General features: G+C 42.8%; 2 protein-coding genes across 2 annotated transcripts; both read right to left on the bottom strand.

Annotated features, from left to right (window-relative positions):
• Window positions 1–2,349: 2,349 nt before the first annotated feature.
• Window positions 2,350–3,369, bottom strand: LOC4339974 (dehydration-responsive element-binding protein 1C). The gene has a single exon (NM_001421017.1). The coding sequence runs from the start codon at window positions 3,288–3,290 to the stop codon at window positions 2,646–2,648; it is 645 nt and encodes a 214-aa protein (NP_001407946.1). The 5' UTR covers window positions 3,291–3,369; the 3' UTR covers window positions 2,350–2,645.
• Window positions 3,370–10,408: 7,039 nt separating this feature from the next.
• Window positions 10,409–13,310, bottom strand: LOC4339973 (peroxisomal membrane protein 11-5-like). Its single transcript, NM_001402713.1, has 8 exons — window positions 13,143–13,310; window positions 12,054–12,261; window positions 11,885–11,959; window positions 11,713–11,787; window positions 11,514–11,594; window positions 11,348–11,422; window positions 11,086–11,259; window positions 10,409–10,983 (listed from the first exon to the last, which is right to left on the bottom strand). The coding sequence occupies exons 2-8, from the start codon at window positions 12,243–12,245 to the stop codon at window positions 10,954–10,956; spliced, it is 702 nt and encodes a 233-aa protein (NP_001389642.1). The 5' UTR covers window positions 12,246–12,261; window positions 13,143–13,310; the 3' UTR covers window positions 10,409–10,953.
• Window positions 13,311–15,470: the final 2,160 nt, after the last annotated feature.

The following is a 15,470-nucleotide window of genomic DNA, read 5'->3' as shown; positions in this document are numbered from 1 at the left end:
TCAACTTTTCGGTCACATCAAATGTTTGGACACATGCATGGAGCATTAAATATGGACGAAAAAAACAATTGCACAGTTTGCATGTAAATTGCGAGACAAATCTTTTGAGCCTAATTACGCCATGATTTAATAATGTGGTGCTACATTAAACATTTGCTAATGACGGATTAATTAGGTTTAGTAGATTCGTCTCGTAGTTTACATGCGGAATCTGTAATTTGTTTTGTTATTAGTTTACATTTAATACTTCAAATGTGTGTCTGTATACGCCAACGTTTTTTTGCCAAAACAACTAAGGGTGTGTTTGCAAGAGCAAGTTCTCAACACTCCCCTCTCGTTTTCCGCGTGCACGCTTTTCAAACTGCTAAACGGTGCGTTTTTTTTTTGCAAAAAGTTTATATACAAAAGTTACTTAAAAAATCATATTGATCTATTTTTTAAAAAAAGGCTAATGGTTAATAATCACGCGTTAATGGGCCGCTCCGTTTTCCGTGTATGGGAATGGGTTCCCAGCACCCACCTCCAAACACAGCGTAAGTCCTTTTCTCTTAATAACTATGCTGCTGAAGACTAAAATTTCGCTACTAACTCTATTCTAAACTATAATAATCTCTGTTTTAAAATATACTAACCTATTAGGGCAGTCCCAACCCATAGTGTCCATAAGCGGTATCTATGGTGTTATGTCAATAAGACATCACAATAGAAACTACACTCTACAACCTATGGTTTCTTAAAGTGGGCCATTAATAAATACATCATCTCTCTTCTCTACCAACCATATTAATTCTTCATCTATTATGAAGACAATATTCTCTTCCAATACAAAAAACTTGATAGTGTCTGGTACATAGGTTCTCGTGTTGAAGCTGTGTCTTGCATGAGACCCAGTTTCTTCCTCTCTTCACTCTCTCTCTTAATTAATATAGTGCCACATAAGCTAAAAGTCCCACATGTCAATGTAGTTAATGTCATAGACATCATCCTAGGTGGAGGGTTGGGACTGCCCTTACAGACACATCATTTGTCCCTTGTATGCCTTGTTTAAATTCATAGTGCTAATACTGGGTTGTTTGAGACGGATTGAAAATACCACTGTTAAGAGTATTCTCCGGAGTGACGTGGCAAAGTTGACATGGTCGCTGCCATTTGGCCGTGACGGTGACTCAACATGAGCGCTAGCTGGCTGGCTGGACCATATCCGTATCCAGCCGTCCAGCGACGTGCACAAGATTCACAGAATCCTACTCCTCCTAACTAGCTAGCGCCAGCGCCGACCCCCCTAAGACCTTAACCTTTACTCTACTGTCTAATCTATTACAATTAGGATTACCACCTAAACAACAATTCTGGTGTCAATCGTGCAGAGTTGCTTCCTGCTTCGTGACATCTTGTCGTCGTCGTCCGCTGCGCCGCCCGCGGAAACGCGTCTTAATTCAGCGATCGATTAGGGCCGGTGTGTGTGTGCGTGTGTGACCACTAATCTAATCGATGGATTACCTACTATAATTGATAATTAATTAGACCGTGCAATCATCCGTCGTCACATGATGTAATCACTCGCACGGCTCCCCGTAATGAGTATCTTAAGCTCTCGGCAACATGTGCCCTTTACTATTAGGGTTACATTAGTACTCAGCACGTGCCATTGCCGAGTACTCGATCGTATGCACGGACGTATATATACAGCCATATATATAAGCACGGACGTATAGATACGAGGTGTTTTTGCAAAGTACTCGTATGATACTAGTACGAGGAAAATATCATATACAGTATATAGTACTTATTCTCGTAGGCGTAGGCATCGAACCACCATCAATCTGGTGCAACTATCTCTGCTTCTCCAGCTAGTGCGAACTGATCCGAAGCTTAAAAAAAAGGACGAAGTGACCTTCCCAACGTCCTGAATTTAAATATATATAGAAGCGAATTTTAGATTGGGTTATTTAAGAAATAAGTTTTCTGATTGATAGGCTAATTTGCTAATTTAAAAAGGTTGCATATATGAGGCCGAGTAAAAACACCCTTATCTCAAAAAATAAAAAAAAAGGACGAAGTTTTGATCCAGTAATAACTGAGCTGCGAACTACAGTTTCTAACTAATTGTAGACCGATGATAGCATGATAAACAAGTGCTCAATCTCACTTAAAATAAAGTGAAACCAAATTCTAGTACTTACAAGTACTGCTAAATTTTGTCTGCCAATAGCATATATGGTACACCCATTTTCTTAATTATTCTTTTATAGGATGATGAATGATCTCATTTATTCAGATAAGCAGTAGCACTCACTAATTTATCTGGAGCTTTCATTTGTCTTAACACTCCAAAAAAAAGTGAAAATCTGACCATAAGCAGAGCTGGCATTTTATTCCACTCCACACAAAAGAGAGAGAGAGAGAGAGAGAGCATAGCAATTATACTTCTTTTTTGCATGCTGTCCCTCGTAGTAGTATTACAAATCTCGTAATCTTTATTTCCTCCTTCTAGAACTCCCTACCAGCTCAGCCATTTTATCTTGGAAAAAATATAAAAAAAATAAAGAAGGAAAAAATCTCCATTAATTTCTCCTACAGTATTTAGCTGTATAGGAGGAGCAAAGCTGGTTGAGCTCAAAACTGCTAGCTCCAACTCGCGATCATCAGTAGCTCCAGAGTGTGACGTCGCCGCCGCCGTAGCCGCCGGCGCCACCATCGTCGTCGCCGTCCATCTGCCAGCTCTGGTACTCGCCGCCGCCGCCCATCCCGTCGTAGTAGTAGGACGGCTGGTCGAAGTCCATGTTGCCGTAGTACGCGTAGTCGTAGCTGGACGGCGTCGCCGCCATGTCGTCCTGGTACTGCATCATCATGGCGGGCGCGGCGGCGGCGGAGGCCTCGACGGCGGCGGCGGAGCTGGAGGCGGCGGCGGCGGCGGCGTCGTGCGGGCATGACTCGGCGAGCTCGATGGCGGCGCGGCGGATGTCGTCGGGGGTGGCGAGGGTGGCCGGGTCGACGCGGAGGAGGCGGGCCGAGTCGGCGAAGTTGAGGCACGCGCCGCGGCCGCGGAGGGCGAGCGCGGCGACGTCGTGGGCGCGCGCGGCGGCCTCGGCGGTGGCGAAGGTGCCGAGCCAGATGCGGGACTTCTTGTTGGGCTCCCTGACCTCGCACACCCACCGCCCCGCGGGCCCCCGCCGCCGCACGCCGCGGTACACCGGGTGCCTCGTCTCCCTGAACTTGGTCCTCCCCGCCGGCCGCTTCGGCGGCGCCGACGTCACCGTCGCGTACTCCTCCTGCTCGTAGTACTCCATGTCAGTAGTGTGTGTTGCTGCTGCTGGAAGAAGAAGAAGAGGAAGAAGGTGTTGGTGTTTGAGTTTGAGCGGGAAGGGGATGGAGAGGAAGAAGTTTATATAGGATTTGGTGTGTGAATTTTGATTTATTTATAGAAAAGGAAAAGAAAAGGAGATTTGGAGGAGGGGCGGCGCGCACGTGGCGGGAGAGGGGAGGGCGGCGAGAGCTGAGCTGGAATTGGCTGGAGATGTCGGAGGGGGAGATGGAGGTGGAAGAAGAGGCGTAGTACTACGGCAATAACGCGTTTTGGCGGGGTTGACGTCACGTGAGCTGAGAGCCGAGAGCGTGGCGTCCGCGACGGATGGAACGGTGGGATTCGGATTACTACGAGTACTTCGCTAGGTGTCGGGGTGGAACCGTGGAAGTGGAAAACTCAAACCGCGAGAGGGTGAGGTGACAGCGTTAAGCAATAGTATATGGGGGTGGCCACGTGGAGATGGCGACAAAGGCAAGCTTTTGGGCGGCGGCTGACCACTTCTGTGTGTGTATGAGATGCGGATATTTCTACCCCTTCGTTCCGTATTTATGAGTTACTTCCTCTGTTTTATAATGTAAGTCTTTCTAGTATTGTCCATATTCATATAGATGTTAATGAATCTAGATATATATGTGTGTCTAGATTCATTAACACATATATGAATATAACCAATGTTTGAAGTCTTACATTATGAAACGGAGGGAGTACTAGAAAAAATATCGTGCGTTGCAACGGGTGAAATCTATTTTAATTATATAGTTTAGTTAAGATAAAATTCACTGTGGGAGTTCACTTGGATATATATATTTTTAGAAAATCATGAGCTAAAGTTTGGAATCCGATCGTCTCAATTTAGCATGTGAGTTATTTTAAACAGATTTCTTATATGATTCCTTTTGTATCATACAAAAGTGAACGATCTTACAAACCAACTCAAATACGGATATATATTTTCAAAAGCAAACAAACTTAAAAACCGACTCATACACAGATGATGTACTAGAATACCGGCAAAAACATCTTCAATTTTATAATAGTAGAGATTTTTTTAAGTCAAACTTTAAGCAAAATATAGTAATGTTTTTTAATATAAAATAAACATTATATTAAAATATATACAATGTTAAATTTAATGAAATTTGATGTTGTACATGTTTCTTTTTTTCTATATATTTGATCAAACCTAATAAATTTTGACTAAGAAAAATATCAAACGATTTATAATATAAAACGGAAGGAGCACTATTTTCTATTTTTTTTTAAAAAAAAGAAAAACTATTTTCCATTTCCTCCCAATGGAGACGTGGAGTGTGCGGCTGCAGTGCTACAGTACTTATGCCTTCTTCCTTAATTGGCAAGTGGCAACTGATTGTCTCTATAATTAATTAATTGATTAATGTTTATTTAATCCAGCCGCACGTGAGGGAGTAGCTGGTTGGTCTCTGGCAAGTTCAATAGTATAGCCAACTAATAACTACCATTCATCTATAGCCAATATAATAGCTCATTCATATAATAGTTACATATTACACTATTAATATATGGTCCCATCTGTCATACACACTGTGTCTTGAAGTCCGTGCTACAGCTGGCTATAAATCTGTAGCCTGCTACCATTCTCTCTCCTTATTTATTTTTTTAAAATATGTTTGTAGCTGGTTTGTAGCCTGCTATGCTATGGTACCTGCTCTCAGGCAGCAGCAGTAGCAGAGGCAGACACAGGCAGTACGGACTACGGAGACGGAGGCAGCGACGGTTGGGTTGGGCGGCCGCGGCGCCGCCCGCGCAAACGCGTCGCCTCTCTACGGAGTAGGAGTAGTGGAGTACGTGGGCCGGTGGCCTTGCGCTTGCGCCCCGGATCGGAGCCGCGCGGCGATTCGCCGATGGATTCCTTCCCAAGTCCCAACGAACCCATCAAACAGCGGTGGATCTCTCGCGGTTTTGGGCATAAAATCCCATCGACTCCTTTCCACTCGCTGCTGTGCCTTTTTTTGTTTTTTTTTTTTGGTGATTGACACGCGCTCCTACTTCAAACCCTAGCACGTACTACTACTGTACAAGTTCTTTCCTGCCACGTGACCATCCAGATGCCAAGGGAAGCGGACAAGCGGGATTTTTTTTCCCTTTTACCTGTTCTAGTTAATTTTTTTTCTTTTAAAGTTTTGAGAAAGTAATTGGCAAGTGAGGCTTTATATGGGTAGTGAGATTGTCCACTTACATCCCTACAAGACAATATCTTATGGTCTACGTGACACAATATACCTTGTTGAGTACTAATCAACTGAAAATAATTTTACATGGAGATTTTTATACTACTATTCTTATTAATGAATTATACATTGGGCTATATTTTATTCCAGAGCTTCATTTTGGACCATCTATTCTAGAAAATGTAACATTCCCTAGTTTTAAAGTAAAAACCATGAATTAAGAGGTGATCTAAAGTAAAACTACGATAACAAAAAAAAAGATACTCAGATCAAGGTGCAATTCACTCTTAACACAATTTAACTAAAGCAACAAATTAACTGAGGATATATGCGGGCTACTAGCGAAAATATCAAAGCTGTTTAGTACTGGTATTACTTCTTCTAGTATGATACTGATGCAGTACTCTCTTCGTATTTTAATATATAACGCCGTTAACTTTACAACGCTTGACCATTCGTCTTATTTTATCATTTATTTTATTATGACTTGATTTATCTTCAAATGTTTTTAAAGCATGACATAAATACTTTTATATTTACACATAAATTTTGAATAAGACGATTGATCAAATGTTAATAAAAAGTCGACGGCATTTTTTTGTTCCTAGTAAATAATATGAATAGAGTACTACTTTAGGTAAACACATACTCCCTCCATCCCATAATATAAGTGATTTTGACTTTTTTTACACTGTTTGACCACTCTTCTTATTCAAAAAATTTGTGCAAATATAAAAAATAAAAAATTATGCTTAAAGTACTTTGGATAATAAAGTAAGATATAAATAAAATAAATAATAATTTCAAAGTTTCTTGATTAAGACGAATGGTCAAACAACATAAGAAAAAATCAAAATCAATATTACGGGGCAGAGGGAGTACTTAAACACATGGAGTGCTGAAAGTAGTAGTAGTACGTGGGGCGGTGGCCGGTGTGCCCACGCGCCGCCGCTCGTCGCTCCTCCGGACGGCCTCTCCATTTCCTTTTGTGTTTGTTTCTGCTGACGGCGGCAGCGGCAGCTCACAGGTGTACAACGCCACTGACACGTGTCCGTGGTCCAGGTGAGACGCCGTCGCCTGCCGGTGGCCACGTGGCGTATGCTACGGCCGTCGGTCTCTGACGACTCTTGTTGTCCTTGTGATTGGTTTTGCGAGAGCACCAGCCAAGCGGTCGCCGTATCTGTCACGCCCGGAATTTCTATCCAAAATTCCAAACGCTTACATGTGTGTGAACCCTCGTCTAGGAATCAGCCGAGGCACACAATAACAAATTGATAATAGAGTACAATTATTACTTTAATTAATAAGCGAATAAAATGTCATTACAGAGGTAGATAGTTCCTCTCAAACAATAAAGATCTAAGCAGCGGAAAAATAAGATAAACGGCGCAGACGGCTCCACTCCACAGGCAGCTTGACCAAGGTTACACCTAATCCTCCACACCATCAGCCTTATTGTAGAACTCTTCCTCTGATGAATGATTGCAAGGTGAGTATATGACATACTCAGCAAGCCACGCAGCAAATATGCAAGTGCACAGGATAACAAAGGATGGCATAGTAGGGTTTCATTTGCAAAAGCAGCATTTAGCAAACATTTGAGAATTTAATAAAACAGTTAAGTATTAAACAATATTAATCCAACGCTATACAACATACCTTGTTGTATAGGCCCAACCATTCTGAACAACCATCCCGGCTGCACAGTTCTATCTCCAAACCAGGAATGTACCATTCCAAACCAGGAGTTAATCAAATTATTACCAATTATAGCATCATTTACTATGGTGAGAAGTGTGAGACTAATCACGAAAGACATTGTTAGACCCGCCCATAACCGCGGGCACGGCTATTCGAATAGTTTTACTCTGATCAGAGGTGTACCACTGTACCCACAAGACACAACCCCACATCATGTCACCATGTGCCTCAATACCACCACGGTACCTCGGAAAGGAGTTGTGACAATACCCCTTACATAACACAATCCACCGCAGCGCACCTTCCTGAATCATAATCACCCCCTTATAAACAATGCATGGACTCCCCAGCGACCCCCGTGGGCTTATCTCCGCCACTTCTCAGTCTGGTGCCCCGCAATGAACCATGCTATACAAAAGATAAAGCCGTTGCCCACGCTGGCTTGTGGTTGGCACGGTTAATGTTTCACAACCGAAACTCGTGAACCGGTCCTTAATTGTCATGAGCACGACCATCAAAACCATGTGCTCACAACCCACCATTACCAGGTTTTAGTTGGCACATTAATTAATTAACCAATCACGATTGACCATCGTGAACTATCATTAAGCCATCATTAAGTAATAGTGAGTCATAAGTTATCCCGAAAGTGTGCTAATGTTTCTAAGCATGGCTAAGCAATCATACCTAATATCTAGTTGAACCAATATATATAAAGCTCAACTAGTCCAATTATAATAACCCAAGGTATCAAGGAATAAAGTAATCAAGAACAAAAGGGCTATAACAAACAATAGGTTAATTCCACCCAATGACATTCGAAAATAAATGCAATAGTTGAATAGAAACCATAGCTTTAAATGGGATCAACATGCTCAAAGGGTTGTTTGGGATCTGTGTGACTTGCCTTGCTGGCCTTGGAACTCTTCAAACTCTTCTCCGGTGAAAACGGACTCTCCGGAAACGACGGAATCTAAACAGAAAAGAGCAAAATCACCAAAACAGCACATAAACAAGCATGAACAGTACATGTGGATATTTTTAACATGTAGATCTCAATTTTAGAAAAATTTAGAGACTTGAACCAACTAAATCCGAGCTAAGATGAATTAGTTATGAATTTTTGAAGATTAAATCGGATTAAAACACTTAAATTGATTTTAATTGAATTATGACGCAATAATAAATTATTTTTGAAAAGGAAAAAGGGATTTATTGCGTCAGCGGGCTAGGGTTTCGGTGGACCGGGCGCACGGCGACGGTTCACGCGAACGGACGGCCGAGATCGACTTGATCCAAAACGGATGGCCGAGATCGAACGGTCCACGACCGGTTCACGGGAGAGGGCGATGATGGCGTCAGCGGTGACGTCACCACCGGCGGCGGCGGCTCGGCGGCTCGGGCTTGCATGCTCGCCGGCGAACGACGGCACGGCGGCGCGAACGGAAGGCACCAACGGGTAGAGCGCGACGCGGCGAACTCACCGGTGACCAAAAGAGCGGCGGAAGATCAACGGACGGCGACGACGACGAGGAAGAAGCGGCGACGCTCTTCGGGTTGACGGCGGCGACGGTGCTCCGGCGATCTTCGGCGACGGCGAAGGGGCGGACGAGGACGGAGACGCGACGGCGACCACGATGACGACCTTCCCGAGCGACGGCGACGACTGGAACGGCGGCGGCGCACGGCTGGAGCGACGGCGGCGCTAGGTCCCATGATGCTAGAGCGTTTCCGACGACGAGAGGCGAAGGCGAGGGTGGCGACGGGTAGAGGAGAGCTCGGGGAACCTTTTAAAGGGGCTCGGAGGCGACGGCGAAGGCCCACGGCGGCTGGCGACGAGAAGGAAGGTTTAGGGTTCGGAGGAAAGAGACGAATCCGATTCGAACTCGAATCCAACGATTTCCAAAAAGAATTAGCCGATGATTCCAAAAGAGAAAAGGTAGAGAAGATCCCGGAGATTGTTTCCCCTCTATCAATTCGGCCGGAGAAGGAAAGGATCGACCGAATTTGGAAAGGAACGGCGGCGGCGCGAAACTAGGGTTTCGGGCGGCGGCGGCCGGAGGTAGACGACGACCCTGACAGGTGGGCCCCACCTGTCAGCGGGCGGACGCGTGGGCGCGGCGGCTGCGGACTGGGCCGAACTGGGCCGAGGAGAGAGAGAAGGGTTTTGGGCCGACTTTCGGCCCAAAGCCAAAAGAAGACTTTTAAAACCTTTTTCAATTTAAATTATTCCTTAAATGCAATTCCATTTATTAAAAATACTTCCTTAGCTCAAATAAATCCCAGAAAAATCTAGGAATTAAAGGATTAAGCAAAGTATTTAATGAAATTTTATCTGGCCCCATTTTATATTGGAATTTATTAATTAAAAAATTAGATCTTCTCTTCTAGGCTTTTAAAATTATTTCTAAAAATTCCAATTAAACAACAATTTATATATTTTGAATTTTTAGGGTGTGACAGTATCGCTTCATAACATGTGGACATATCCCCTAAAAAAGAACATGTGGACATACAATAATGATAATATAATACTCTCTCCGTCTCTAAAATTTAACGCGCGTTGATTCTTTTTAACATGTTTAATTGTTCATCTTATTTAAAAAATTTAAGTAATTATTAATTTTTTTCTAATCATTTGATTCATGGTAAAATACTGTACAGTGCTTACATTACATATCAAAGTGGCTGTTTGCTTGCTTCGATCGGCCATGGCTTAACTCTCGCTAGCCCGACCAGCTGACGCGCACTCCTCCCCCACATAAAGGTTATCGATCTATTTGATCTATGGATGGATTCGTGAGTCGATACACTTAAGGGCGAAGACAGGGAGGGGCGAAGGGAGGCACAGAAATATTATTTTGTATGGTCAAAATATATTATATTTGCTATCCATGTCAAATACTTTAATTTTACTTAAAAAAATGCCCGTGTGTTGCAACGGGTGAATGCTATTTTAATCTTATTATAGTTCACTGTGAGAATTCGCTTGGATATATATGTCTAGAAAATCATGTTAAGTTTACGTGTGAGTTTTTTTAAATAGATTTCTTATATGTTATGTATTTCCAAAAATAAATGAACTTAAAACCCGATTCAAATACGGATCTGTATTTCTAAAAGCAAACGAGCTTAGAAACCGACTCATACACGGATGACGTACTAAATGTGCCGGCAAAAACATCTTCAATTTTTATAATAGTAGAGACATGTATTGCGATGCTTTTTTTTTTTATGGTTAGATCTTTTTTTCACTCAATAAATAGCTTGTCGGCGACGACAGTGGACAAGGAACGCAAACGGAGGCCCACGAGCTAGCTATGCCGGCCCACACAAACTACGGCCCACAGAAAAAGCCTTCCTCCACGATGCACCGAAACCGGACATCCATTGCTTTCACGCTACACACGCAGGAAGCAAGCACAGCATATTTAACCACTCATCAGTCTCGAACAAGGCACACAAACAGATGTTGATATAATGGCAATGTTCTTATTAGCTAGTCCCAACACTAAACCATTGGCAAACAATGCAACATTTTTCCCATGCTAAGTTTCTTATTTTTTGTCACAAGTACTGCACCTTAAAATTACAGCTGCAGCAATCCACTAGATCATCATATTAACCATAACCCACAAAGGATTTTCAAGTCCACATGAGTCAATCAAGCAGCTCCACTTTTATTTCTTACTGGTTGCAACATTGGAACTGCCCACTGACACCCCTTCAGGTGGATCACTTGGATTTGGCTGGGGCTGGGAGCAACTGCAGAGGAAATAAGCAGATCAAAATGAAAGTTTCAGGTTTTGCAGTTGCTAACTCTAAACAGACGATAGTCCACATGACAATATGTGAGAGTTAAGGTACCTGATAGCAAGCAATGAGTGAGCTAGCAAATCCAAACGCCCCTGTCACACGCGGAGTCACTTTCTTGGGAGCCAGTTGAAGCAGCCCTATAGCAACAACTATGTCGAGGCTCGATTTGATGAGAGCGAGACGCCTCTCGTTGCACTTCTGCAGTTTCATCTGGTATTGCTCGTTCTGCCAATACCATCACACGCCATTATGTCATCAAAAGCAAGATGTGAAAATTGTGGTTACATTGAGCTATGATCATATAAGACGGTACCTTTAACAGCTCCTGGTGTTTAAGCTCCTTCTCTAGTTTCTTCATCGACTTGGATAGCCGCTGAAGCTCGGCTACCTATAATGAAATACTAGTCAGATGGTATTCTCTTGATTGTAATAATATCAGGGGCAGGATTAAATAGATTCTACAGTCTGAAGTCTCATACCTCAATAATACTAGTACATGTGTTAGAACCCAGGAAGCAATAAAATGCTATCTTGCTGAGGAATTCTGCTCGCTCCTTGTTCTGTACAAACAATTAGATTACCTACCATTAATTTCTACTGTCAACATCTAGGTATGATAAAACCATATGCTGTATGGTGCTTATGTATATCAGTAATGATGTGAAGAGAAAATCAAACCTTGTATATTCCTGTCCTTCCAGCCCATACAATTTGGTCCAGAAAGAGGAAAGTTGATAGCAGTGCATTCTTCGACTGTGGATGGCACAAAGCAAAAAGATACAATGAGAAGTGAAAAAACGTATCTTTAGGTTCTCAGAGTTCCTACAAGGCAATACAAGCTTCAACATACCTTTCCAAGTAAGATCAGGGGTAGTGGAGTTCCTTTGGCAGGAGGACTAATCAAAGCATGCAGATCATTAACAAACTGCAAAATAATGTGGTGCCACAGATCATGTCAAGGTATGAAAAAATAGCTTCTCATTTGCAATATCTACTGCGGACAAGGATTAAAACTTTACCTTAAAAAGTCGGAAAACTTTACGAGCTAGACTAGTCGACTTGTCAACATTCTGTGCAGGCCCTGGTTGTCCATTACTCACAAATTTCGAGCCATATTGTATAGCTCTACAGATCTTATCTCTTGCTTCAGCCTTGTTTAGGTATAAAATAAGCAGAGCAAGATCTGCTCTTGCACTCTCCAGTGAACTCATACTGTATAGCTGGTGACTGCATCGGTGATAAGATGTTGGGTCACAATTATAGCAGTGAATAGATGAGCATTACCGTGACAGAATCAGGGACACAATTGAAGCAGGAAAAGAAACAAATTAATTCCAAAAATAATATAGGCTCAGTCGTGATCTCTGTTGCATAGTGATAACGAAGAAATTGCCAAAACCGAAAGCAATGTAACAGGGCTAACAGCTAAAGGTTTAAAGAATCTCGGAAAAATTGGCAGTAGCAGAATAAGGTTTGTCATCACTCATCAGGCTACCTATAAGACTATAATTTAAACAGCAGGCTCTGCTAAAAAAAAAGGAGCTCATATAACCTTTAGCACATATTCACAATTTCATAAACTCGGTAAAATTTACAGTGGCCTGTAAAGTAGCATAAAGGTTAACTCAATGACATGTGATTTAAATTTGATTGCATGGATACAGTTTAAGAGGCGTGCCACTATAAAAGGTGGTGATTTTGAGAACACCTAGACAGTGAACTACACCCCGACAACTCGACAAGTCACTTGACTAAGTTGATGATAGCTAATCCATGGCTGGGAGCTCGGCCCCTTCCAAAAGCTAGACTGGAAAAGGTCACCGTAGCTGATGAACGGCGGCATGGACGCACAAGAAGAAGACCAAAAGGGTAAAATCGAATCTGTACCAAATTTCTCCACCTAAACAACCCCCGAACTCGTACAAAATTAGGCCGCAGAAGAGGAACAAGCCGGGCGCATCAACCGGCGATCAATTCGAGAGGAATTCCTCTCCTCCTCCCCATCCTCGCTGCTCGCGAGACCAAGGTTGGCAAGAACGCGCGTGGCGTGGCGTGGCCGACGAAGCGAAGAGAAATTAGCAGGGGAGGAGGAAGAGGGCGGGTCGTACCTGACAGAGGCGATCCGCTCCGCGCGCAGGAGATCGGCTTCGACGGCGGCGGCGGCGTGGTGCTTGGATGAAATCGCTGCTGCCAACCGAGAAGCGAAGTTGTGATTTATTAGGAGAGGAGATCGGGACAGCGACTCCACCCTCTGCACGTCTAATAATTTGCTACGCGCACTTGGGAACGTACCCGCACCTGTTTTGCAAGTCCGTATGATTTGTGTACTCCATGCAAGTTCACCGAACCTAGGTGGGTTACCGTCACCCCACGCTTTAGCGGTTACTGTGATAATCGTACGATTACCGTGAAAACCGTACGGTTACCATGAGGTATATTGTGGTTTCAAAAACTGAGAAGGTTTATCTTATATGACAACTGCACGATTTTGAAAACCCCGAGTCTCCCTATCCAAATAATTATTTTTGTTAGTAATGTCACGTCTCACAATAGTAAAGGTACATTATCTTATTTTGCGGGATTGTAACCATTATGTTTAATCAATAAAGCCTAACCCTTTCTTTAAAAGGTAACTAAAATATTGTGAGACCATTATGTTTAATCAATAAAACCACTCTACACGCACTCGCTTGGCAAGCAAGACTCGGTTACCGAGGTCCTTTCTATGGATTTGAGAGATCACTTTGCTCTCCGCCTGTCGTCGATTATGGCTGAACAATTTAACTACCTTCGTGTTCTCTTGACTGAGCATACCACGGCAAATGACAGACCTGATGTGAGAAACTCGAAATATTCTAGTGACATTCTGAAGACGAGCCACCTCTATCTTGTCCAACGCAGTGAACTGCCTCCTTGCCTCAATTGGAAGTTTATCTGGAACAACAAAGCACCGCTCAAGGTCCAGTTCTTCGCCTGGCTCCTTGCTAAAGATCGGCTCCCAATGAAGAAAAACCTTTGTAAGAAGAACATTGTGTCCACCCCCGCCTGTGATCTTTGCAACTCGGCTAAAGAAACGGCTTCGTATCTGTGCCTACACTGCCCCTTTGCTGCTGCTTTTTAGGACAACCTTAATATTCAGGTCAACATTGCGTCAATGTGTGAGCTGGCTTCTCTTCTTCTGCCACATCAAATTCCCAACAAACATTCCAGGGTGTTCTACCTACTTTGTTTCTGGTGTCTTTGGAATCATCGTCATGGTGTGGTCTTCCGGCATGAGGAAGCTTCCCTGTGTCGGGTATGCATTATGTGTGTTTCGGAAGCCTCTCTATGGGCTGAGCGGTTAAAATTATATGATCGTCATGTAATCTCGGCGTGGAAGTCTCTATTTTCTTCCACTATTCGCTCTTTTGATGTATAATTGGATAAACTGAACTTTCAACTCCTTATATCAATGAATTCAGGTGGGAAAGCTCTCCCTCCCGGTAAATTTTCTAAAAAAAAGTAACTAAAATTTTAACTTCAAATCATATTATGATCAAATTTAGATGTTTTTTTCTAAGGACATGCACAAATCCACAAGCGCAAATCCTCGTGTTATGAAACATTAAGTATCATCAAATTTTGTTTCTTAATGGAATAAAACACTACTCAAAAGTGTACATAGTTAGAATTTCTTTTAGAAGTAAAACCATGATACTAATTAAGAACACAAAGCACCACATGCATCTATCAACCATCTCCATGCACATATATCAACATTTTTACGTGCGCCTATAAGAAAAATTAAAAATAAGATTATCCATTTGTTTGATTATAATAGTCAGTTGCTTGGATTTGGCAAAAAATTGTCAAAAAAAAAATAAGAACGTGTATCTTCATGAGCTACAGGTGGTTCACATTGGATCAAGGTTTGGCACCCGATGTTGGCTCTTCGTCACCGAGAGTTGCAGGTGCTTTCACGGATTAGAATGTTATTAATGTGGTGTATGAGATGGGTTCAAAATATCGTGAGACAGTTTGACTCATATCTCAAGTTTTAGTGTTACAATATTGAGAGAAATTTATAGTAGTTATCAGTGTCTTGTAAGTTGTAAATAGCCAAACGTGGAGGATAAGTGCCGAAAATCCGTGTAAGTTGTGGATGTGCCCGGATCAAAACGGGGCAAATTGGGATATGTTTAATAAATAATCGTTACAGTCCCGGAAGGAAGCTCTTTGTGGGTCCCAGCTGACCAAGACGAGAACGAACTCGTGCCTGAGTTGAGACTAGAGAAGTAGAGAGTAGTTGAGACGGCAGACGGCGTCGTTGGAAGCATGTTACGGTTCAAGCCTTGTTTCATGGGCCAAGGCATTACTGCTATTATGGGCCTCACCCTGTTTCGCAGCAGATGGGCCCTAACCCGACCCAAATCTCCTACCCGTTACTTCTCTTTTCT

The sequence above is a fragment of the Oryza sativa genome, chromosome 6 (genome assembly GCF_034140825.1).
Source record: "Oryza sativa Japonica Group chromosome 6, ASM3414082v1".
Lineage (NCBI taxonomy): Eukaryota > Viridiplantae > Streptophyta > Magnoliopsida > Poales > Poaceae > Oryza > Oryza sativa.
Note: the sequence above shows the minus strand (reverse complement) of the source record. Positions and strands in the feature narration are given on the sequence as shown.

What these genes read in the sequence shown, in the direction of transcription:
- LOC4339974 (NM_001421017.1), bottom strand. Translation starts at nt 3,290, where the DNA reads ATGGAGTACTACGAGCAGGAGGAGTACGCGACGGTGACGTCGGCGCCG.
- LOC4339973 (NM_001402713.1), bottom strand. Translation starts at nt 12,245, where the DNA reads ATGAGTTCACTGGAGAGTGCAAGAGCAGATCTTGCTCTGCTTATTTTA. An exon ending in CCCTGATCTTACTTGGAAAG is followed by an intron (nt 11,788 to 11,884) that starts GTATGTTGAAGC and finishes TGCCATCCACAG; the next exon opens with TCGAAGAATGCACTGCTATC. An exon ending in CATGTACTAGTATTATTGAG is followed by an intron (nt 11,423 to 11,513) that starts GTATGAGACTTC and finishes ATTTCATTATAG; the next exon opens with GTAGCCGAGCTTCAGCGGCT.